The sequence below is a fragment of the Hemiscyllium ocellatum genome, chromosome 9, assembly GCF_020745735.1.
Source record: "Hemiscyllium ocellatum isolate sHemOce1 chromosome 9, sHemOce1.pat.X.cur, whole genome shotgun sequence".
NCBI classification, from domain to species: Eukaryota; Metazoa; Chordata; class Chondrichthyes; order Orectolobiformes; family Hemiscylliidae; genus Hemiscyllium; species Hemiscyllium ocellatum.
In genome coordinates, this window is record NC_083409.1 from 52,911,003 (window position 1) to 52,936,000 (window position 24,998).

General features: G+C 39.2%; 1 protein-coding gene across 1 annotated transcript in view; it reads left to right on the forward strand.

The window, feature by feature from the left end:
• LOC132819038 (laminin subunit gamma-1-like) overlaps positions 1–24,998 on the forward strand; it is a 72,403-nt gene that overhangs the window by 27,932 nt on the left and 19,473 nt on the right. The window contains exons 5-19 of the mRNA XM_060830313.1: positions 724–860; positions 3,359–3,484; positions 4,493–4,682; positions 5,187–5,299; positions 6,546–6,767; positions 7,811–7,978; positions 9,566–9,799; positions 10,957–11,132; positions 14,120–14,276; positions 15,751–15,956; positions 17,417–17,493; positions 17,616–17,753; positions 20,593–20,737; positions 22,502–22,651; positions 24,863–24,977. Coding sequence (XP_060686296.1) covers positions 724–860; positions 3,359–3,484; positions 4,493–4,682; positions 5,187–5,299; positions 6,546–6,767; positions 7,811–7,978; positions 9,566–9,799; positions 10,957–11,132; positions 14,120–14,276; positions 15,751–15,956; positions 17,417–17,493; positions 17,616–17,753; positions 20,593–20,737; positions 22,502–22,651; positions 24,863–24,977 — 2,354 coding nt within the window. The remainder of the gene's footprint in view (positions 1–723; positions 861–3,358; positions 3,485–4,492; positions 4,683–5,186; positions 5,300–6,545; positions 6,768–7,810; positions 7,979–9,565; positions 9,800–10,956; positions 11,133–14,119; positions 14,277–15,750; positions 15,957–17,416; positions 17,494–17,615; positions 17,754–20,592; positions 20,738–22,501; positions 22,652–24,862; positions 24,978–24,998) is intronic.

Consider the following 24,998-nt stretch of genomic DNA (forward strand, 5'->3'; position numbering starts at 1 on the left):
AATTATGCCCTCCACCCTGACTGATACTTGGCAGCTCGAGTTATTTGTATTTTATAGGGCAGACTATCTAGGTTTTGTGGATAAAGCTGCCTGGAGTGGGAACAGCAAAGAGAAATGCCAGAAACAACAGGATTGCTGCTGTATCTTTGTCAGCTTTCCCTCAGTTCAAGGTTAATGCTAACTCAAGATCACAAGCTTTATCTGTGGGTCTTCATGTACTGAACAGGCTGAGTCTCAACACATGGATCCCTGGGCACAGAGAGGGGGGCATGATGTCCAAAAGCTAGTGGGATCTGGGGTGCAGAATTCACCTCCTTTTCTTTGCTTCATCAATAAAATGTTGTGAATCAAAACATGGTGCTTGCTTGACAAGTTTTCATCAGTTCTTCACATACTGATGCACATAAAGCAAAGTTTATGAGTTCCTTTGAAGTGTTTCTTTGTCCTCCCCTGGAATTTTGGCCATTTGAGTTTTGAGAAGATATGACCTGTGTTGAAAACACAGAGTTATTGGTCAGAAAAAGGTTTGACTGTGACGCAAAGCAAATTGTTTAGATTGTCAACAATCACGCTCTCAGTTTATGTTTGTAGGATGACCATCAGGATAGCTATTTCCACCCCAACGTCAGTTAAAGGATTTGTATCTGAGTATTGTATCAGTATCCTCTGGGCAAAACAGAAGGCAAAAGTCCTCATAATTCTTTAACTGATTCTTCCCCATAGGTGCAAGCCAGGTTATTACAACCTTCATCCAGACAACCCCATGGGATGCTCGGCATGTTTCTGCTTTGGGCATTCATCCGTCTGCAAGGTGGAAGATGGATACACGAAGGCGTGCATAACCTCTACCTTCGATTCAGGTACAGCAGCAACTTGGCCCCATGAACTGAGGTGTCATTCAACAGTGAGGGGCCATCTTACAAAAATTAATTCAAATGTCATTCAGACTGACAGTGAGAGATCATGAATCAAATTTTATGATTGTGTTAGGATTAAACCTGAGGATGGAAAGAATTGCTTTAGTAATCTGAGTAGTATGGTCATTGGAAAGATTTGTTTGTAAAGGTCATGGAAAACCATATTATTGCCAGATGAGTTTGAAAAATTTAAGCAATGTTGTTAGGTTCTATAATTGGAGTCTGTGCCCTTAATTAGTAGAAGAAAAACTAAAGGTGTTCCTTTGTTTGTCACTCATCTCAGCTCTGATGTCCCCATGACCTGATGGTGATAGCATTTGGGAGCTGAAAGACCATTTTGGAGCATTTTAACCTCTTCCTGATCTGAAAACCTGATTACAATTCAATGTTGCAGTGTTAGCTTCACAAAATCATTAGAAATGGAAGTAGGGCACTCAGCCCAATATGTTTACCTCGTCATTCAATGGGATCAGGGCTGAGCTGACCATAGCTTTAATTTTATTTTCCTGCCTGCTCCTGGATTCCGTTGTACATCAAAAATCAGTTTAACTCAGCTTTAAATTTATTCCCTGCCTCCATTAGCTGTGTGGAAGAGATTCCAAATACTAATGACTCTCTGCAAGAAGGAATTCCTCATCATCTCTGTCTTAAATGGGACCCACTTAAACTTAATCTGCAGCCTTTCAGCATCTATCCAATCGAGTTTCCTCACAAACTCATATGTTTCAAAAAGATCATCTCTCATTCTTCTAAAATCTAAAGAGTATCAGTCCAAACTGCTCCATCCCATCTCGTAAGATGACCCTTTCATCCCAGGAATCTGCCCAATTCATCTTTTCGAACCTTTTTCCAAAGCAAATATGTTAGCCTCTTCAGTACAGAGATCAAAACTGGAAAACTGCACTCACCAACGAGCTGTTCAGCTGTTGCAAGACTTCCATATTTTTATTTCGAATTCCTCCTTGCAATTAAGGCCAACATTCCATATGCCTTTGTAGTTATTTCCTATAATCTCACGTTAATATTATGCAATTTATGTACAGGGAATCTCACTCCATATGTACACAGTATTCTGCAGTCCCTCTGTATTTACATAATATTCTTCTTTTGTATTCTTCCTCCCAAAGTGGACAGATTCACACCCTCATTGTACTCCGAGTGCCAATGTTTTGTTACAATCACCAACCAACTGCGTATTTTTCCAGACTTGCATCCTCCTCACAACTTACTTTGCTCTCTACCTTTGTAGTGTCAGTAAATTTCATTGCAACGTAGTTGGTTCCCTTCATCCAATTCATTAATATAGCATGTAAATATTTGAGGGCCAGCATTAATCCATGTGACACTCCATTAGTAAGTTTACCAACCTTAAAATGATCCATTTATCCAGACTCTCACTTTCCTATTTGTGAGCCAATCCTTTATCCATGCTAATATAACACCCCAACACCATTATTTTTATAAGACACCTCATCAAATGCCTCCTGTAAATCTGAATGCTCGTCTACTAGCTTCCCCTTATCCACACTGTTTGTTACATCCTGAAAGAACTCTAATAAACTTTCAGTCTCATTTAGGTTTGCATGTACTTTACCTTTTAACAGCAGCTGTGATGAAGCTGCTGTCACTGTATCATATTATTACGTTATCCAGAACATTCCTGAACATGTTACCACAAATTGAAATATTTTAGAATATAAGTATATCATAATATAGCTGAAAGACATTTCGTTGTCAATAGTCCAACATAACCAACTTGTCAGTAAACTGTACAGATTAACAATTGCTATTAGTTACCACATAAAATGCTGATCACACTGCTGTGAAATCTGTCTTTATTACATTAAAATTAAGAGAGTGAACAAAGAATTTGGTGTGAACTCATGTCAACATTTGAACAATACTGTCATGGATAGTGATATCCAAGATTATATTGTTCTCCATCTTAAAGAATTAGAATCTCCACACAGTGGAAACAGGCACTTCGGCCCAACAAGTCCACATCAACTCTCTGAAGAGCAAACCACACAGACCCATTCCCCTAACCTATATTTACCCCTGATTAATGCATCTAACCTATACATTCCTGAATAATGCGGACAACTTAGCATGGCCAATTCACCCAACCTGCACATGTTTGGATTGTGGGAGGAAACCGGAGCACCCAGAGGAAACCCACACAGACACGGAGAGAATGTGCAAACTCCACACAGATAGTCACCCGGGGCTGGATTTGAACCCAGGTCCCTGGCACTGTGAGGCAGCAGCACTAATCACTGAGCCACAGCAGTACTAATCACTGAGCCACCGTGCTGCCCCTGGGTAGCATTGTTTAACTTACTAATTGCAATTAAGGTGGAACTCTTCTTAAAGTCAAAGGACTAATTGTAATTGACTATGTGAAGGATTGTGATTTTTTATTGGTCTGTACTTGTGAGCAGACTATGAAGGATGGAAAGCACAGCACCGGGAGGGTGGCGATCTCCCAATAATGAGGTCATCATCATCATCACGTGACATTATTGTTGAAGGCAAAGATGACTACCCAATATTCTTTGTTGCTCCAGGTAAGTTGAGAATAATTATGGGCATTCACGTATTAGCCCACCACTTTGGTATTCCAAGTTCATTTGTATATTTGTTAAATTGCTCACACTCACTTTGATGACCTGTCCACAAAAAAAGATGATACGGTAACTTAACATTTGGATGGTTTTAATTCGTGTACTTTAAGTTTGTCCATCTCAGAGATGACATTTTATGGCCCATTTTTAGAGTCTCTTCAAGAATTAGGAATTTATAATTTTATACATTTAAAAGCGGTTTGAAAATCCTTACCTTAGCACTCATGACTTTGCAATATAGACTTGAAATATGGGGTTGAATTGTTGATTTAACAGAAGTTTATAGCATTTACAACATATAATATATAATTATTTAACTCAATTACTAACACTGATTTGTTCTGATGTTATATCACATATTTTTCCTTCAGCAAAACATTAACTTTATGTGGGATTTAATGTTTTTAATAGAAATCATTTCATTCTCAGATTTAGTTATTTAGGAAATGTATCAACAAGTCTCGAAAAATGATTTGGTCTCTGCCATTTCCAAATTTTTTAAATCTTCATGCTCTGGTATCTTGATACCACCATAACATTGTAACCCCAAGGGGCATTCAGGAGGTAGTACACTGTGTCCTTATTATTGATATTATTTATCCTTTATTCATACAATCACAGTTATTCTGGTTAGTTGTCACACCTCTGTTAACATAACGTCAATGAGATAAGTGCACAAGAGCTGCAAGAAATGACTTAATAAAATGATTATACCATTTGAATTTTGAAACAAGTAAATCATGCAATTGCCATTTGATTTTTCTCGCTTCCATGATAAATGATCTATATATCAGCATTTCTGTAAGAATTAAGTAAGATTTTAATGAAATAAACTTACCTTTAATGCTTGGTAGTTGACCAAAGACAGAGCCAATATTCTGGTCTGTTTCAGGTTAAGAATAATGGGTTGAGTCTATGGTCATTACTAATGTTTAACTCTTTCATCTTCAGCCAAGTTCTTGGGAAATCAAGTGCTGAGCTACGGACAGAACCTTTCCTTCACATTCTATGTGGAAAGCAATGGTGCCTACCCATCAGTTGAAGATCTGATCCTGGAAGGAGACGGTCAAACATTGACTACTCAAGTCAATGCACAAAATAATCCAGTCCCTTCTACGACAAAACACACATTCAACTACAGGTGGATAAAATAGATGCTATGAGTTCAACTGATCTTTGTTTCAGTTAAGCTGGAACTGGAACACAGTTTTTGATCTGAATATGGATTGAATGCGATTAGATCATTCCATCTTCAGGATATATTGTGCAGGATGTGTATCTCACAATTAATGCTATTATTGGCAAATTAGTCACGGACATGATCTGCAGTAAATGAGAATATTTTAACATTGCATCCAAGGATTATTGTCTAACAAGCTAATGTTAACTTTTTAGTGATGTATCTTTCCAAGAAGTCAATTTTGTCATAGGCTTTGAGAAAATACTTAAATAAATTGAGTAAGTTATTTAATTGATTATTGACAGACCCAACTCCATGATGCTCCACAAGATGAATGCTTCCCATTAACACAAACTGTATCATATAACTGTGTAACTGACTCTTGGCAGTACAGTGTTTTGATTTTGTTTATTAGCATGGTGGAGGTTGAAGTGAAAAGGTTAACAATTCTGTTTTGCCTTCTAGACTCCATGAGGGTTTAGAGTATGGATGGAAGCCATTTTTAACTTCCTTTGACTTCCAGCGGGTACTCAGCAACCTCAAGGCCATCAAAATCCGTGGATCATATAACAGGCAAAGTAAGCTTTCTGAGAGCAAACTTATCCAAGTTTATAGAAGAAAAATGAAATTGAGTAACAATAGTGCTGAAAATTAAGTTGAGAAACAGAAATAAGATAAAGTGAGCAGAAATTTATCTCTTGCTCATCTTCCGAGCGAAGTTAACTGGATTCACCATTTGAAGTGTTTGATAGTTTCCAGTTGGTATGTAGTGACTGCTTAGGCCGATCTGTGTCCTGAAGGTTCCGGTGTAAATATGACAGAATATGACAAATGATTGAGTTTTAGACTGATTGCAGGCTTGGGACTTCTCCATTTTGGCATCTATTTCCTGTCTTGATTATGCGCGTACTTTCAAAGAAAGCCATGCTGTTTTTATTTGGTTATACCAGGAAGGAACATCCCGGGTGAGCTTTTCCTGGACACAAAAAAGGCATAAAATTCCTAAATGAAGACTTCCGTATCATTGCCGCGAGGTTATGCCCCAGATTTAGTTTCCATATAGAAGACTTCATTTGATAAAGGAGCAGTAGTCATTCTGGCTTCATTACCACCCCAATTCAGTTGTTATTACCTCAAATAGTGTAAATAGTTATCATGCAAACTTGGGCAATCACTTCTGCATTTTGCTCAAATAATTCTAAAGGTGGCAGGTATTTGTTTGGATAAACTTTCAGTCACAAGCCTTAGGTTTTATATTCAGCTGGGCTGGAGCTGGTGGTGCTGAGCAGGGCCAAGTAACATCAGATAATGAGGCCATTAAAGAACGAGTTCCATCTTTTGTTAGGTACTCAGGTCACGAAGACCTACAAACTTGCAGCATTTCCAGCTGCTGCTTTTACCCACTTTTACCAGAGGGGTGTCTCTGCCAGAAACATATGGTATGTAGAAACCTGGAAATACAGACATTTTCAGACCATTGTGTGTGAAATGCACTTTGGGTCTATTCTATGGATATAATGGTGAAAAGAAAACAAGTTTGTTTGGGGAAAGTCATCAGTTGTGCTTGAAATTCTCTTGTACTTTGTATCCCTGAATCCTATCCTGCAGTTAAATAGGAGGACATTTTAAAACTGCTTTTGGTTATAGACACATTAGATACAGCGGAGTAAAGGATTGAATGAATATGACCATTGTAATGAAGTGACACTTAATTTAAATTAAGCAAGTATGGAATTTTTTACTTATTCCTTTTGTCACAGTAATGAATGAGATAGCAGTTTAGTAACATGACACTGGAGGTAACCTCAATCCTTTCTATTGCAGGCGCTGGACACCTCGATAATGTGTCTCTCCAGACAGCCAGACCTGGTACTGGAAGTCCTGCTCGGTGGGTAGAGAAATGTACATGTCCAACAGGCTATGAGGGACGATTTTGTGAGAAATGTGCAAGAGGCTTTACAAGGCAAAGACGTAAACTTGGAGGTTTTAGCAAGTGTGTTCCATGTGCCTGTCAAGGCTCTAGTGGTACCTGTGATGCAGAAACTGGTGAGTTTGTCAATATATTGGCTTAGATTATGGTTTGAGGTGTCAGACTGGGATGAACTATGTAGCAAGGTTAGTGGCATGCTGGATAAAAATGGAGGCAGTTTAAGTAATAACGAACCAGATACCAAATGATACCTATTTAAAACCCTCATTCTCCACCCACTGAATTCAACAGGTCAAGGGATTCACCATGTGGGTAGACTGACAAGAAAACTGTATCCGGGTTTCTTTCCAGAAGGGAACCCAGTGCCTGAATGAGGGACACGGCATTTAGAACAGGAGATTCCACTGAGAGCCCCTGCCTTGACCTTTCTTGGAACCTATGTAGTCTCCTGCTGGTGATTTCCTCATTGTGGCTTCCATCTTGCCCTGACTTACCTTTCTCCAGAGATTTAATGATCCCTGGTGAAGGTCCAAGTACCAGCCACAGCCACAGCCACAGCCACAGCCACAGCTCATTGTTGACCTCTGTGCAATGGAAAGTTGTCAGCCCCTTATGAACTGGCAGTACTTGATGAAGGATTTCTGTCTGACTGGGAGATGTCCTGGAATTCAATACTCCTGCACAGCCAGGAATCCTGGTGTTGGAGTTCCTGCTACCATTAAAAAACTTAAATCACTCCGGACTCCCAACTTGGCTCATTGAGAGCGGTGGACATTGGGCCTTTCTGCAGCCCTCATAAAATTCCACCCTTTGTTACCAAGAAAAGCTCAAAGCACTAAATCTATGCAGGAGATCAAGTAACTTGTGATGAGAGGAGATACCATTGTTTAATATATAATTATAAATGAGGTGGAGATAAGCAAGTATTTAAACTGGGCTATGAGCATAATTCTAGGGGGAAAAACATAAAATTTCCAAGTTTTGTGCAAAGTTACAGTTCAGCAAAAACGACATTGCCGCTAGGATAATCGATGTTGAAAATTTTCCAGACTGGCAGTCAGTTTTGTATCAGAAGAGTTCTTCAAAAACTGGATCGCTGTGTGTTGAGGGAGAGTCTAGCCCGGTCATTAATAAAGTGTTCTTCCATGTTGCCCGCCAGGTTCCTGCTTCTCCAATGACCCTCCCAGGAATTGCCCACATGGTTATTATCCTGATGCTACTGAACCAAGAGGCTGTAGGATTTGTCCTTGTCCAAGAGGTACAGGGTGCACTGTGACACCAGGAACAACAGAGGTGGTATGTGTGGGCTGTCCAGCAAAAACAATGGGTAAGTCTTGGGTACAATCTGTCACATTTAATTGTATAGAAGAGGTTAAAATAACACTAACAGAAAAAAAAAGCACTGCTACTTTTATACAAAGCAGGCTTGTTCAGCAGATTTGTGCTTAGAACTAACTCATTCAGTTTATACTGCTGTTGTTTAAAATTGTCAATACTTGTGGAAAATGCATCCATCATTGAAAACTGTAGTACAGCTTCATTATCCAAATTCCAATTATCTGCCTCCTTTCATCAGAATATTAGTGAGATGAAGCCTTACTTGAGAAGATGACTCATTGCACAGCTAAATGTCATGATTCCTGGTATTTCACCTTGCACACAGTGAATTAGCCTCCACAATGCTTAATTTGTAGCCTGTGTAATGTAACAGTTTTTGCTATAGCTATAGGATATTGGAAATCATTGTTAAAAATTTTGTAAATTCCTTATAAATCGTATTTTGGAGACTTACTTCTCCTCCAACTTTTATGATTCATCAAGGTGTTCTTTTTATTATGGAAGATATTGACTTAACAGATATCATGCCTGAAACTATCAATAACACAGCTCCATATAGACAATGAAATGTAAGAACACACTGCAAATTTGGGTATATATACTAACATGGCCTCTGTCATCTAGTGAAGTAAGATAAGAAATCGTATTCACATAACACTTTTCATATGTTCAAGGTATCTTAAAATAAATGTTACAATATAGTGACAATTTTTAAAAAAGAAATTTGAAATCTCAGTTACCAGTTGAAAGGATGACACACAAAGACTTCGCATTGTAAGATTTTTATTACAAAGATAAGTAAAAAGCACTAATGACGAATCAGTATCTTTGTAGGTAGTTCATATTTTAAACCACAAATCAGAACACACTCCTTCTCATTTTTACACAAATGAAAACACACTCGATAGATATCCTTTACATCTGCTTTAGCAGATATTCTATTTTCCTGGAATCAGTTCAAGGTGATTCTTAGCTTCCAAGAATTTACTTCTGTTCTTTTTCTTCCTGGGAACTTTCAGTCTCTGAACTATCTTTCACAACGAGGCATTTCTGCTTAGATATTCTTACTCTAGTATGAACAGTCTTGCAGCCTTGTTTTTACTCCTTATGAATTCAGACTTTTCAATTTAAGAGTTACTATCTCATGCATTCCTGTGCGATGAACAATAATATCTTACTATTCATAGCTTCTCTTCCACTCTCTGATCCTGACCAACTAACTTACATGGGTTTTAATCATATTTTAAAAGCGCTTGCCCTCTCAAAGCTCATTAAAGTCAACATAGCAAATTCTTTCCTCTCATTATCGCTGTACAGAATTCAAACATATTGCAGCATTTCCCATTAAGTTGAATTCTGGCAAACTACATTCTTTTCCAATGAACACTTTATCATACAGATTGCTGAACAATTTGCTTCTCCTGCTTTCACATTTAATTTAACATGACAAGATATAGCATATGAAAAATATATAGATGGTTTGATTAAATTTGCTTTTTGTTTACTTTAATATACATTTTGAGTCTCAAATGCATGTTTCTTCACATTCCTTCATGTTATTACATAAATTCCCTAGGTAACCGATGTGAAATGTGTGAGGAGGGATACTTTGGTAACCCACAGGCAGGTAGATCCTGTCAACCTTGTAGATGTAACAACAATGTGGATCCCAATTCAGTTAGCAATTGTGATCGGTGGACCGGGGAATGTCGAGAATGCCTGTACAACACTGCAGGACATCACTGTGAGAAATGCAAGGAAGGATTTTATGGAAATGCTCTTGCCTCCAATCCTACCGAAAAGTGCAAATGTAAGAATTGTGTTTGAACTTTACATATCCTATATGCAGACATATTCTATGGCATAAAGTTTGCTGTTTCATTACAGCAAATCTGTATAAAACAAATCTGGTTCAATATTACAGAAGATTGAAATTTGTCCTTGATGTTATCAATGGTTTTTAATGTACAATTTTAGTTTCTCTAATGTTAAAAGTATTTTAGAGACAATAAATACGAATTGTTTTCTGATTTACTGGTTTGGGATTAATCGCCCTATGAATGCTAGCTTCCCAATGGATTTCCATTGCTGAGTTAAAGCCTTTAGTTCTTGGCTATACAATCCCAATAGCATTGTAATGCGACTTCTGCTGCAGCTTCAAAAGAGGCACGTGGGCATTCAAAGCAGAAGAAAAGTATTGGAGATATCCTCAAAGTTGCCAGTCTACACAGTTAGATTAGTGGTGACAGCGCTGGAGTGGGTGGAACATGTAACAGCAGGAAGATACAACTCCTGCAAAATGTTCTGTCCTCCCCGTTGAGTGCTCTGAGAGCTGTATCACTTCCATAGAACGACTGCTGCCTTCCACATGGTGAACCTATGAAGTGACAATAGCTTAAAACTGTTTGAAAATCTGATGAAGTTCCCCGGTATTTGATTTGTGGCAGTGGATAGCAGTCCAGTTTGTGGTGGAGAGGGAGCAAAGAGAAAGACCAAAGGAAGAAATCTTACATCCCCACAGTGTGGAAATTGTAGTGGAGCACTGCAGCATGGAAGAGCACTGAAACAGTATCAGTCTCAAGACCAAATGCTCGTCTCAAGCTTTTCTGCTGCTCTCCCACCTGAATTCAAGTAAATTATGCAAGGAAGTGCTGCCCCAGTTCTACTCCAATTCATGCTCAGAAATGAATTTGAGGTTTAAATAAAACAAAGAACTGGAAGATGCTGGAAATCTGAAATATAAACAGAAACTGTTGGAGAACCTCAACAGGTCTGGCAGCATCTAAGGAGAGAAAACAAAACTAACGCTCTGAGTCTGGTAACTCTTCCTCAGAAGAGAATTCTACACTTAGACTGTGACTGTTTGTACAGATTAACATATCCTTCAATACTTAAGCAACAAGCATGAAGTAAACAAATCTGAGATCTGCTGTACATTTTCACGTAATAGCTCTATTACTTTTACAGCTTGTAACTGTGACCCAAGTGGTTCTTGGTCCTTACAGTGCAAAGATGATGGAACATGTGATTGCAAGTCAGGAGTCTTTGGAGCTAAATGTAACCAGTGTGCAGGGGACACCTATTACAATAGCACCACAGGCTGCCAGGAGTGCCCTAGCTGCTATCAAGCTGTAAAAAGCAAGGTAGGCACCTGATTCCCTCTGGCTAAGGGAAAGCTACTTTAGTTTTTGTTTTGAAATTATAAGAGCAGAATTTCATCATGAAATTTATGTCTATTTTTATTGCAATCCTATATTATCATATGCTGGCATCAATATCTGAATAACTAAGGGAGAATTGCCAGAGTATGTGGGCCTGACAAAAGCATGGAACCTCTGTCCTACTCCTTTTCTAATTTCTTTTTTAATTTGAAAGCATAAAACATGAAAACATAAAGTCTCAGCAAAGAGAAATGTTTAGTAGTGAGTCAAGTGTAGGCCATTTAGCTACTTCAGCCTGCTTCAACATTCAGGTAGGCCATGGTTGATCATCTACCTCAATGCTACTTCTCCACCTCATCTCCATATCCCTTTCTAGGATATACATAATCTCCAGAAATCTATGATTTCTGTGTTGAACATACTCAATTATTGAGCTGCCACAGCCCTCTGGGATAAACAATTCCAGATACACCATCCTCCAAGTGTAGAAATCCCTCCTTATCTCAATTTTCAATGACTTAGCTTTACCTTGAGATTATGTACTTGGTTTTACAGTCACCAGCCAGGGGAAATGCAACTACCATCTAACCACATCTACCCTGCCATGCCCTGTAAGAGTTTTGTAAGTTTAAATGAGGGCATCTCTCATTCTTGAAAGCTCTACAGAATACAGGACCAGTTTCCACAATCTGTCCTCATAAGACAATCTCACCATCATAGGGATTAATCTGGTGAACCTCCATTGAACTTTATGACAAGTATATCCTTACTTAGATAAAGAGACCATGCCATACACGTTATTACAACAGGTGAAGTCTCACCAAGGCTCTATAGAACTGCACCAAGGCACCTTCATTAACTGTACTCAAATCCACTTGAGGTGAATGACAACATAATGCTTGCACTCCTAATCGCTTGCTGAATTTGCATGGCTTTTAGTGAGTCATGGTCAAGGACACACTGATCCCTTTAATATATATTTCCAGGAAATGACACTGTATTGCTTATTTGAAAAGGTGTCATCATCATTATCATATTCTAATCATTGCCAGTCATCTTACTTTTGGGACTTTGCTACATGAAACATTATGGGGCATTGCTGATGTTTAGTTTGTAGATTGCACCAACTAGCTGATAGTGTATACTTTTGGAAGTTGACCATTGGCAGAAGAACACAGCAAACCAGGCAGAATCAAGAGATGGAGAAGTTGAAGTTTCAGGTGTAATCCCTCTTCAGGAGTAGAAGTGGGTGTAAGGGGATCTGCAGATAAAGGAGGTGGGGAGGGCAGTGTGGTGACGTGGGGAAAGGTGAAGACAGGTAGAGGGTACAGCAAGCCCCTCTCTCGCCCTTCTATTCCTTCCAGACACCTGCTGGATTCATCCCTCCCATTGACAAATCAGGTTGTACCCTGTATCTATCCTCACCTATTCCCACTTCACCACCCTTCACCCCTCACCTCCCTTATCTGCAGCCCCCCTTAAACCCACCCCCAGTTCTGAAGAAGGGATTCAGCTGAAATACCAACTTCTCCACCTTGTGATACTGCCTGGCTTGCTGTGTTCTTCCAGCCTCCTGCCTGTCTACCTTGGAATCCAGAATCTGCAGTTGTTTTTTTGTCTCTAACCACAATTATTGGTAGATCCCTATCCACTTGCGAGCTCCAATATTTGAATTAACTCACATTTGAACAATGGTGAGATGGACAGTGTTAGCTTGGAAGACAAGCATCTATGAAACTATGTTCAACTCTAAGCTGTTCACTGCAGGCCAGCATGATTGAAAAATGCAAGGAGACAATGGAAGCAGGTTTTGTAAAGAAAAGGTTAAGGAATTAACATGTGACATCTTAATTGCTAAACAGTAAGTTTGGAATGTGCACTGCCTGTAGTAACAGAGGAAGCAATTCACAAAGGAACACAGGGAAGTATCCCCTCTCTCCCCAACTATTGTCTTAATCACGCATATTTTATCATCCTATTCATGAGAAGATAAAGTGCAGGTTTTCGGATTGCGTAACCAACCTATTCCATCACTCTCAATTTATTTGAACATTTCATGGACGAATTTTAAACAGCAAAGCTCAGGGGCTTGTTAGGTAGTTTATGTTAGCATCATGGCCCTCATTGCTCAGACAGGACAGTGCAATGAAATTAAGCTATACTTAGAGTTTCAGAAAAAGTTACTATTTCTAACAAAATGCTAACTGTGGTCTTCCTACACTTGTTTACAAACTCCTTCCAACTTGGACACAGCAAAAATTGGAGATTTCACATGAAGGCATGCAAACAATTTTTAGAACTGAAATTGAAGATATTTTAAATCAACAGTAGCATGAACTAGATTATGGAATCATCTACAATTCAACCTAAAACAATTATTCCAGCTCTTTCTATCCCCACAACCATCTGTGCCTGAATTCTTTCTGGTATTATCCTTCCAAACACAGAAGCGGTGCCAATAGTGTAGTGCAATTTCTGCACTTGCTGAGATCTGTATGAAGGCCTCACCTCCTTAACCCCACCCCTGTGCTTGAAGTGTGGTGACCCTCAGGTTAAATCCACCAAAAGGCGTCTCTCTCTAATGGGAGGACGGCTAGGGTTCTTTGGGACTGAGACAACGTTTGCTTTTCAGGCAGTGGTGGTTTGGAGCTGGCTCGGAATTCATCCATTTATGGACTTCTCTTTAGACTATATCTTTTCATTTGCTCTTATTCTTAAACTATCAAAATGGTGCCAGATTATGGCAACAGATGAAAGCTTTTCATTGTATTTTATTGTATTTCATTGTAAAATACACGTGACAGTAATTCATCCATTCATCCTTCCCGAAATGTAGAAAAATTTTGATAACTTTTGTCTCTGTTTTAATGATTTGTAATTTTGGAAACTAAGAAGAGTTTACAAGCTGACTGTTAGAATCTTTCTTTGGTTTCTTACTTTTTTTTATGTCTGTTTTGTCTTCTGTTCAGGTACTGAAACACAAGAATGTAGTTAGAGATTTAGAAATTCTTATCTCAAGAGTGAAGATAAATGGGAACCCTTCAACTGACAAGGATTTTGATGAAAGATTGAGGAAAGCATCAGTGGTCCTCAACAGAATGATGACTGACGCTAAAAAAGCAGAAAGTAAATTCTTATTTTTATTTAGTGGCTTTACAGGTTGTAAGGTTTTTAGCATAAAACACAAGTATAAATCCATTTTTCCCCAAGTATGCTTTCTTTTATTGGTCATAGCATTGAGTGTAGAAGTTGGGAGGTCATGTTGCTTCTGTACAGGACATTGGTTAGGCCACTTTTGGAAAATTCTGTGCAATTTTGGTCTCCCTCCTATTGGAAAGGTCTTGTGAAACTTGAAAGGGTTCAGAAAAGATTTACAAGGGTGTTACCAGGGTTGGGGGATTTGAGCTATAGGGAGAGGCTGAATAGACTGGGGCTGTTTTCCCTGGAGCGTCAGAAGCTGAGGGCTGACCTTATAGGGGTTTATAAAATCATGAGGGGCATAGATCCGATAAATAGACAAGGTATTTTCCCTGGGATGGGGGAGTCTAGAACAAGAGGGCATAGGTTTAGAGTGAGCGGGGATAAATTGAAAAGAGACCTAAGGGGCAACTTTTTCACACAGAGGGTGGTGCATGTATGGAATATGCTCCCAGAGGAAGTGATGGAAGCTGGTACAATTAGAACATTTAAAAGGCATCTGGATGTATATATGAATAGGAAGGGTTTAGAGGGATATGGGCCAAATGTGGCAAATGGGACTAGATTAGGTTAGGATATCTGGTCAGCATAGACGGGTTGGACCGAAGGGTCTGTTTGCGTATTGTGCATCTCTATGACTCTGTGACTCAGTTTGACATCCTTATGTCTCCCCCTCCTCAATCCAAATCTAATTAGATTTTCTTTGATTGAAGAGTTACTTCTCTAGGGCGCTGTTAGATCCCCTCATAACCATGTATGAAAATGCATATCAACCTTCTTATGAAGATACATCTCAGAGTCTTACTTTGTAGCTCTCTGGAATGATTGAGGCTGGATCCTTCATTTGCTTAAGGTAGTGGGGGAGGGAGTTTTTATTTTGCTTCACCTTATTGACTACATATTCTTTTTTTCAATAAAATACTGTTTTTTCCAAGAGAGAACATTATAGTGTGATGGAATTTGTGGGACCAGAGGATAGTAAGCACAGAGGCACGACGTTTCTCTAGTCTTGTACTGCTGGTCATTTTTATATGATCCTATGCATCAGCTGGCCTCTAGCAGGCCATGTTTGATAGATTCACCAAGCCATTCTGCCATAAGACATACAACTAAACCCAATCCTGATACCATTTAACATCCATCATTTTTCCAGTATGGTTGTACTGGGCTTGCACTCACTGGCTGAAATCAGAGGCCTCTAGTCATATAGCAGCCTTATCATCTGAGACAATTAATGTGAGGCAATGGAGTCTGGGTTCCTCCTCGTCTAGGTAGCAAAAAGAAATTAGATGAGCTATTAGAGTTACCAGAAATAACTGAAGTGGGGAGGAGAACTTCAGAAGATAAATTTAAGAATAAACAACATTTGGCCTCAGCAGTAAAAATTGAATTCTTTTTACAGTGGATGATGAAAACAACCTTGACCAATTGAAAAATCTTAACAAGAAGTTGGGTGTTGAGACAAGTCGCCTGAACAATATAGGGAAGTCAATTGATGAGACTCGGCGGTTGACAGTATTGTATGAAGATCGCGTCCGGAGTATAGAGAGGTCGCTCAGCAATGTCAGGACAAAGATCCAGGAAAGCAGGACAGAACTGAGCCGAATGGTAAGTCACCTGGATTCAAAACAAGTATTTTTTCTTCAAATTTGAAGATTATAAACTCAATCAGTTGTGTTCATGTGTATAAAACAGAAAGGAAAACAGTAAGGACACAAATGTTGTCAATACAGTGAAAGATCCAGGGCAGTCTTGGCATTTTAAAAAATTAATAAACCCTATACCAAGGGAAAATGTTGTGAAACATGCAAGTTATGACACAGTCTGCAAATATGATACCATTTCTTATATGTCATAGCCTGTAGTAGGTTTTGCACTGTTTCAGGTTATGATACTATCTTAATGCAAAAATTACATCTGAAATTCATATGATGTTGTTGAACCATTTAGGTCTTAGTACAGGGCTAAATATTCTATCCCCAAGCTGTGTGTGTGTGGCAGGAGTGCATGTTCAATACGTCAAGTGGATAGCCCACTAGCTAGCCAACCTACTTTATAATATGCGTGAAGACTTATAAGGCACCCAGTAAATACTGAGGCCTCAAGTAGTCAAATATTGCCCACTCATGATTGTTAAAAAGGTAGGAAAGGAAGGGATTACATCCACCGAGAGTTGGGAAGTGGTCCCTGATCTTTAAAGACACTTCTCCTTCGATTGTACCCCACTTTGTATCTCCCTTTCTGGCTTCAACCCTGTTGCTGAAAACCAGTTGGACCCTTCCCAAGGTGCCATCCCTGCTAACAACTTACATTGGTGCAGATGGCATGATTTTCTTTGTCACACAGTTTGCTCCCACTAATGAGATCTGGAATTGCTGACACTGTAAGAGTGCCAGCCAATCTCATTTGGCCGACAGTCCTGAAGGGTCAGATCCCCTTCCGTTAGGAGAGGGAGTCTGATCCTCAGTTTGTTCAGGATGCTCATCGCTGGGGCTAGCTTTTCAAAAGTCCCGTTTACAGATGAGTTTTCTTTTCTTTGACGGGGGAAGGGTTGGGAGCTGTGAGGTGCAAGCAATTGTCTCCCCAATCCCAAGTTTGTAATATCCAGTCTCAAATCATGGAGGCTTGACATCAAATTATGTGACAATGCTGCAGACAGCTTCTCCTAAAACCTCATCAAAGAGTCACGCACAGTTTTATCTGATATGCTGCACTGCTTATTGTGAAACTGTGTCATACATACCGAGATTGTAACCAAATTCAAGACTGTTTCTGCACTGAGTTTGCTGATGTCAGCTGGCCTGTGACCATAATTAACTTGTGTAGCACTAGATTAGCTTTGGAGAATTAAGGGATTAATTCTTTTAATTTAGAAGGAAGCCTGCAGGAAAATGTGTTGATGTATAATGAAAGTTTGCTTATCGAAGAAACAAAGGATTGCCAGCATCCGACCAAAGCATAATTCAGCATTCTCAGGAAGGAAGAGAATTTTGTTTTGTTAACTTTTAATGTTTAGATAATTGAAAGCTTGTTGCCAAACTAAATAAGTGGCATGTTATTTCTTGCAGCCATCATTACCTACAGGTCCTGTTGGAGGCCACAACTTGGCAGGTCTAGCAGATGAGGCTCAAAGACTGGCAGATAAGTAAGGGTGGTCTTTTTTATTTGCGTTCTGCCCTGCAGCACTTTTCCTATTCTTAGTTTTATCTCACGGCATCGTGGCAGAGAAACGTTAAGAACTTTTCATGTTTGCTTTGTTCTATTCAGACATGTGAGAGACGCAGATGACATAGAACAATTCAGCAGAACTGCCAACCAGTCAGCATTTGCAGCCCTTGAATTAATTACCCAAGTAATCAAAGATGATCAGAAGACCATGGAGTCCATCAATCTAATAAATCAGCAGTAAGTCAGACTAAGTTTTGATGGGAAGTATACAAGAACATTAATTTGAATACTAAATGCTTCTTAATACATTGTTCTTTCACCTCATGTAAGGATTCAGTATACTTTGAATAGAATGAGTATGAGTAGTCAAGGAGAGAAAATGATGAAGAAGCTCAACAGGTCTGGCAGCATCCATGGAGAGAGAAGCAGAGTTAATGTTTTGAGCCCAACATAACTTCTTTAGAACCAAAAAGAATTGGAAAATAATATTTTTATACATTTGACAGAGGTAGAGGAGTGGCAAAGAGCACAGATGATGTGGATGCCCAATGCAAGAGACAAAATGGTTGTTATTGGGGATAAAAGAGAAAAAGAGATGTATTTTAAGGTGATCTTAAGACGTATTTTAAGTAAATTAAGGTGTGAAAGGGAGAGAATGGTTTCTCTCTATTGGAGGGCAAAATAAAAAAAGACACCAAGAAGACAAGGAGGTTTGATAAATGGAGGGAAAGAGAATGTAAGAAAAATAGAAAACAGACATCATGTGGTCAGGCTCTGCAGCTATGGAATTCAATATTGGGACCTCAAGGCTGTAGGTGCTTAAGCAGAAAATGAATTGTTCTTCTTTGAACTTGTGTCATGATTCTTTGGAACAGTGCAGCTGACCCAGGACAGAAGCATCAGTATGAAAGTAAAATGTTTTTTGAAACAGCAAGGAGCTGGAAAGTCAGGATCATTCCCATAGCGGGAGTAGAGGTGTTCCACAAAACAGCCACCCTGTCTAAATTTGGCAACATCAATGTGAAGGAGGCCGCATTATAAAAAGTGAATGCAGCAGATTAGATTGAAAGAAATACAAGTGAAACATTGCTTCACCTGGAAAGTATGTTAGGTCAGCAAGGGGGGAGAAACGAGGTGAATGAGCAAGTATTACACCTTCCGTGAATGCATAGGAAGGTGCAATGGGTGTTTGACTGAGTGCTAGGAGTGATGGAGCAGTAGACCAGAGTGTCTAGAAGGAATGGTCACTGCAGAAATTGGAGTGGAGGGGGCAAAGTGTTTGGTGTATTGGTTAGTGAACAGGGACAAGGTGAATGAGTGTTGGTATACCGCCTGCAATTCCATGGGAAGATACCTCGGGAGGAGTGAGGAGGCATTAAGAGTAATTAAGAAGTACACCAGGATGTCGGCGAGAGAACAGTCCCTTTGGAATGCTGATAGTGGAGGGCAGGGTAAGATGTATTTGGTGGTGGTATCCTGTATGATGATCATTTGAATGCAAGACTGCTGGAATGAAAAGTGAAGACATGGGGAGCCTTGTTCTTGTTCTGGGAAGGGCTCAGGGCAGAAGTGCAGGAAATGTTTCAGAGGCAGCTAAAGGCCCTGTCAACCTCAATGAGAGGGCTAGTCCTCGTTTGAGGAGAAAGGTCATGGAAGGTGGCGACTTCAGAACAGAAACGGCAGAGATGGAAAACCTGGGAGAATTTAATGGAATCCTTGCAGGAAACAGCATGTAAGGAGGAGTAATGAGGTAATTGTGGAAGTCAGTGGGATTTTTAATGGTATCAGTGGACAACCTATCCCCAGAAATGGAAACAGCAAAGTCAAGGAAAGGGAGGGAAGAGTCAGAGATGGACTACGTGAAGGTGAGAGAAGGATGGCAATTGCAAGTAAAACTGATTAATTTTTCCAATTCAGTATGAAAGGCATCATTGATGTATAAGAGAAAACATTGTGGGTGGGGGCCTGAGTAAGCCTTGAACAAGAAATATCCCACAAAGAGACGGGCATAACTGGGGAGCCTGTAGATGACTACCCATAGTGACACCAATAGCGTGGAGAAAATGAGATGAATTTACAGAGAAGTTGCTCGAGGTGAGAATAAGCTCAGCCAGATGAAGGAAGTGGATAGAAACAGCAGAGAGCCTCCAGACTGTCCTGGTGGGGAGTGGATGTGTAGAGCGATTGTACATCCATAGCAAAGAGGGGATGACTATGATCAGGAAACTGGCATTTGTAGAACCAACACAAAGCATCAAAAGGGCCATGAATAAAAGTGGGGAGCAATTTAAGAAGAGAGTATAAAAGAGAGTCAAGATAAGAAGAAATAAATTCAAAAGACGAGAAGATAAGGGAGCAGTGGCGTGGAGCATGCTGAAATATTGGGTCTGCCAGGGCAGTCCTGTTTGTGGGTTGTAAGAAGTCTATTGATTGGAGGCAATAATTCTTTGCAGTTTTAATTGATGCTCAGCTGAAACCGTTAATGTTCAAAGTTGATTTTGCAAATGAGAGGATAAGGCACTTATGATGCAGTAATGGGTTCTAGTCCAAATGCATAGAACTGAGACAAGCATATGTTTGGTTTTTTTGAACTACAATGGTTTGAATGTCATTCATCATCAATGGAACTTGTACGGGGATAGTTCTGTAAAATAATGTATGGTCTCTTCTAATTCACTTGGAACTGTAAAGTAATGTGTAAATTATTTAACATTGTTAATAAGGAATGAGTAGCTGCAATTGTCTCTCTATTCGCAAAAGTACCATAAACAGTAGGGTTTTACAGTTATCTGGCAGTGGAGAGAACCTCAATCCACTTTGGAAAGTTTGTTGATGGAGAAGAGAATCCAAGATGGAACATAGAGTGACACAGTAATGCCTGAGTATAAGAATGAAGGCAAGTCTAATGCAACCAGGAAAAGGAACATAGTTGAGTTAAATCATCCAAGAAAAGGTGGAATTTAAATTAAAACATTAGTGGGTTATTTAATGAGGCAATGCTTTGGACAAAGATCTAATTCAGTTCGACGGCATGTACCTATTATTTGCGTGACTCTAAGAGATTTTGTTTTATTAGATCTAAACAAATCAGTGACCTGGCAGATGAACTAGATGGACAAGCAAACAGAATAGCCTCAAAAGCACAGAAAGTTAGTGAGAGGGCTCAGAGGATTTACAATGAGCTGAACAACATCCCTACAATTGACATAGACGCCCTTGAGGTAAGTAATATTTGCAAGTTTGTTTATTGGAAGTGGGAGATGATCTATCCTGATTACTCGTTCTATTATTTTATGCGGCTGGTTCAACTGGAGGAATCTTCCATCTCAAACCAAAATGGCACCAATTAACTTTGCAAACAATGGTGAAGATACTGGAAGACAAATGAAATAATATGTCCATTATTTCTCTTTTGATTTTTACATAACCATTCATCAACAATGATTGTGAACTTGTTCCTAAAATCTTCCTAAAAAGATGGGGGTTCTTGGGTTTCTGTTATTTTCAAACTGGCTCATTACGTCAGTGAGCTGCCCAACATGATATAAATTCATAATCGTCAGTAAAGCAGATTTTGGATGTAAGCTCATGGTTTATGCTACATTAACTGAGTGCAGGTGGGGTATAAGTGAGATGCTACAACTGGGTTCAGTTTCTCTAGACTTAAGTGCATTAAAAGAAATGTATTTCTCATGATTGATGAGTATATAATTAATTCAAATAGATATATGACTGTCAGGTGAGGACAGTATCAGACCCAGCTGACCCAGGTTAATGGATGAGTAGCCTATTGTCCAGCTTCAGAAGGGGAAAGACAGTCACTTCATTAAAAGGACAATAGGAGCTTGCAGGAGCTAATGCCTTCATATAGATTCCTATTATTTGAGACTCATTTAAAAACAAGTCTATTGAATTAAACTTGGACTTTCCCCCTCCCAATGTTAGGGGCAATGCATGGATGAGTAGTGAATCTTAGAATCATAAAGTCAAACAGTATGAAAACAAACTCTTTGGTTCAACTAGTCCACACTGACCATGTTCCCAAACTAAACTAGTCCCATATGCTTGCATTTGGCCCACATCCCTCCAAATCTTTCCTACTCATGTACTTATCCAAATGACTTTTAAATGTTGTAATTGTACCCGCCTCCACCACTTCCTCTGGCAGTTCATTCCACACAGATTCCACACTCTGTAAAAAAGTTGCCCCATGTCCTTTTTAAATCTTTCTCCTCTCACCTTAAAAATATGCCTCCTAGTTTTGAACTCCCTTACCTGAGGCAAAAATCTTTGCTATTCACCTATCTATGCTCCTCATGATTTTATATACCTCTATAAGGTCACCCCTCAACTTGGTACACTCCAGGGTAAAAGTCCCAGGTTATTCAGCTTATTTTCAAAATTCAAACCCTCCAGTCCTGGCAACATCCTGGTAAATCATTTCTGAACCTTCTCCAATTTAATAATATCCTTCCCAAAAACAAAGTTAAAAATCATGCAACATCAGGTTATAGTCTAACAGGTATCATTGGAAGCACTAGCTTTCGGAGCGCTGTGTACTCCACAACCACCTGATGAAGGAGCGGTGCTCTGAAAGCTTGTACTTCCAATTAAACCTATTGGACCATAACCTGGTGTTGTGTGATTTTTAACTTTGTACAGCCCAATCCATCACCAAACCTTCCGAAAACAGGGCGACCAGAACTGGACACAGTACTCCAGAAGAAGCCTTACCAATGTCCTGTACAATCTCAGTGTATGTTGAAACCTTGCATTTCCAAGTAACTACAAAAATGTGCTAACCATTTCATGAAGGCTCTTTCATCCTCTCTACCTTGCCTTGCTTGTGAGGTTAGCTGAGGTGGCCAAGAGTAGTTGTGAAATCGGGAATAAATACAGAACAATTACAGATGAAGTTTAAATATATAGTAATGAATATTCTGAAGGTTGTAGGAGCAAAGTTCATCCCTGCTTATACCCCTCAGGCTGAAGCAAATGAGCTCCAGCTCAAAGAAAGTGCCATTGGTCTTGAACTGAACGGGAAACTCGAATTATACGAAAGATTGAAGAATAATGTGATGGACTTCCAAAGAGATGTCAGGAAAATTTTAGACAATGGAGATCTAGAGCAAAGGGTAAGCCCTTCAACACAATTCTGTTAAATGAAAGCGTTTACTCTGAAAGATGTATGATTATTGCTCACTTTGATACGAGTTCTATGTCACTGTTAAAAAAAAGGTTGAGTTGTTCTGTGTGAGATAATATTGTGATAAAACCCGTGCTTTGCTGTATAGCTGGCTTCCCTCACCAGAATTAAAGATATAAAAGCAGTTAATAGTGTGTTCATGTTCATGAGGTAAATTGCAGAAATAATATTCTCGTTGGTCATGAGTTATTGACGATAAAATATTAAAATATTCTATTTAAATAGCAGTAAGCCTTTTGTTAGATTAGCCATGATAAAAAAGATAGAATTAAAGCTCTGACTACCAAGTTACTTTTGCAAACCCAAGTCATTGGCAGTTTCTCATACCAGCTATATCTTTATTCAGTCAAACTTGTTGCATTGGTTATACTGAATGTGCAACTTCTGCACATGCCTGTCGATTACAGAATTGAAATATAGGATATTAAAAGGTATATCTAATAAATTCACACTCACGCTCAAAGCTTTGCTCTTGGAAGCTGATAGGGGAAATTTGGATACAGTGGGCAGTGGATCATTGATGCAATAATAGATGTAAGATCATAGTGAATACCAAGCCAAAATCTTCAATATACATTTTTTATATTTTATCCATCCATCCATGTGTGTTTTGCTGCCTTGGCCACAGCTTACTGCAGTTTAGAGTCAATCACATTGGAGTCCATTTATCACAAGCATCCAACACTTCTTCTTTCTTATTTTATCCTACATTGATAGAAGGTTTGCAAACCACACCCACTAATGATTTCTTTCCACTGGTATTCCTCACTTCCACCAAAGCAATTGTACATTCTGATCTCCTGAACTAAGGTCAAATTAAGCTATTATACCAATCCTTAACAGTGCTACTCCTCCATATGTAGGCCAGACTCGGAACATATGATTGATTTATTTCCCTAAAAGTGAACCAGATGGACTTTTACAACAATGGTCATCATTAGGCTAGCCTTTTATTCCAGGTGTTTATTCAATTCAAATTTCACCATTTACCGGTGGGATTCAAGACCATTTTCCCAGAACATTAGCCTGGAGTTCTGGATTGCTAGTCCATAGTCACTGTTGTTACACTACCTTTTATATTTGATATATTCCCTAACATAGCATTCCAGTTTACTTCACCATGCTCACATAGTTGTTTTACATAACTTTTAAATACCAGTCATAGACTCACTTTTGTACCTGTCACATTGGATGTTGAATTCAGACAGATCTGTGGTTACTGTTAAGCAGTTTGTAGACCACATCCATTCGTATCTTCTTTTCCTTACTGATCCTTATCTTCACCTAGAAACATAGAAAACAGGAGTGCAGGAGGAGGTGATTTGACACTTTGGACCCGTTCTGCCAATCATTATGATTATGACTGATCATCCAACTCAATAGCCTGGTCCTGCTTTTCCCTCATATTCTTTGATCCTTTTAGCCCCAAGTGCTGCGTACAACTCTGTCTTGAAATTACACAATGTTTTGGCCTCATCTGCTTTCTGTAATGGTGATTCCACAGACTTACTACTCTTTGGGTGAAGAAATTTCTCCTCATCTCAGTTGTGAATGCTTTACCCCGTATCCTTAGGCTGTCTGGACTCCACAGCCATTGAGAGTTTCCTTCCTGTACCTGCCCTGTCTAGTCCTGTTAGACCATACAGACCAATTTTATATCCTGAAACAAGGCCATCTCTAACTATTGCACCAATACCATCCTTAATCAACCGTGCTATCGCTCCACCATGACCTGGCTTCCTATCCTTCTTCATTTTCATTTATCCTCAATATTCAAGATCCAATCTTGGCCATCATGCAGCCACATCAGATCATATTTATTAGTCTTAATGTGTGCTATCGATTAATTTACTTGATTAAGAATGGTATGTACATTCAGATGCAAAGCCTTTAGTTTTGTCTTTTTGCTATCATTGTAACAACCAGTCTGGTATATTCGTAACTTTATTCTCTTTTTCCCTTTCTGCCAATCTCTGATCTTCATTTCCAAATTGCTGTTCTGTACTTCTGTCTTGACTACCCTTTGATCTGTTACATCTACTGAAGCTCGATCCTCTCTCAAGCATGCAGATAAGTTTAATTTATGGATTATGCTTTACCCTCTGTTTGTATAAATTTGGCATATTTCTTGTCATTGTAGTCTGCTGACTTGTTATATGCCAGAGCAAATGCTGCTAAATACCTGGCTGAAGATGCTGTTAAAAAGGGCACCTCCACATTGGAGCAATTTGATCGTATCTTAGCTAACTTGAGAGGTATGTAACTGACTTTAGTAA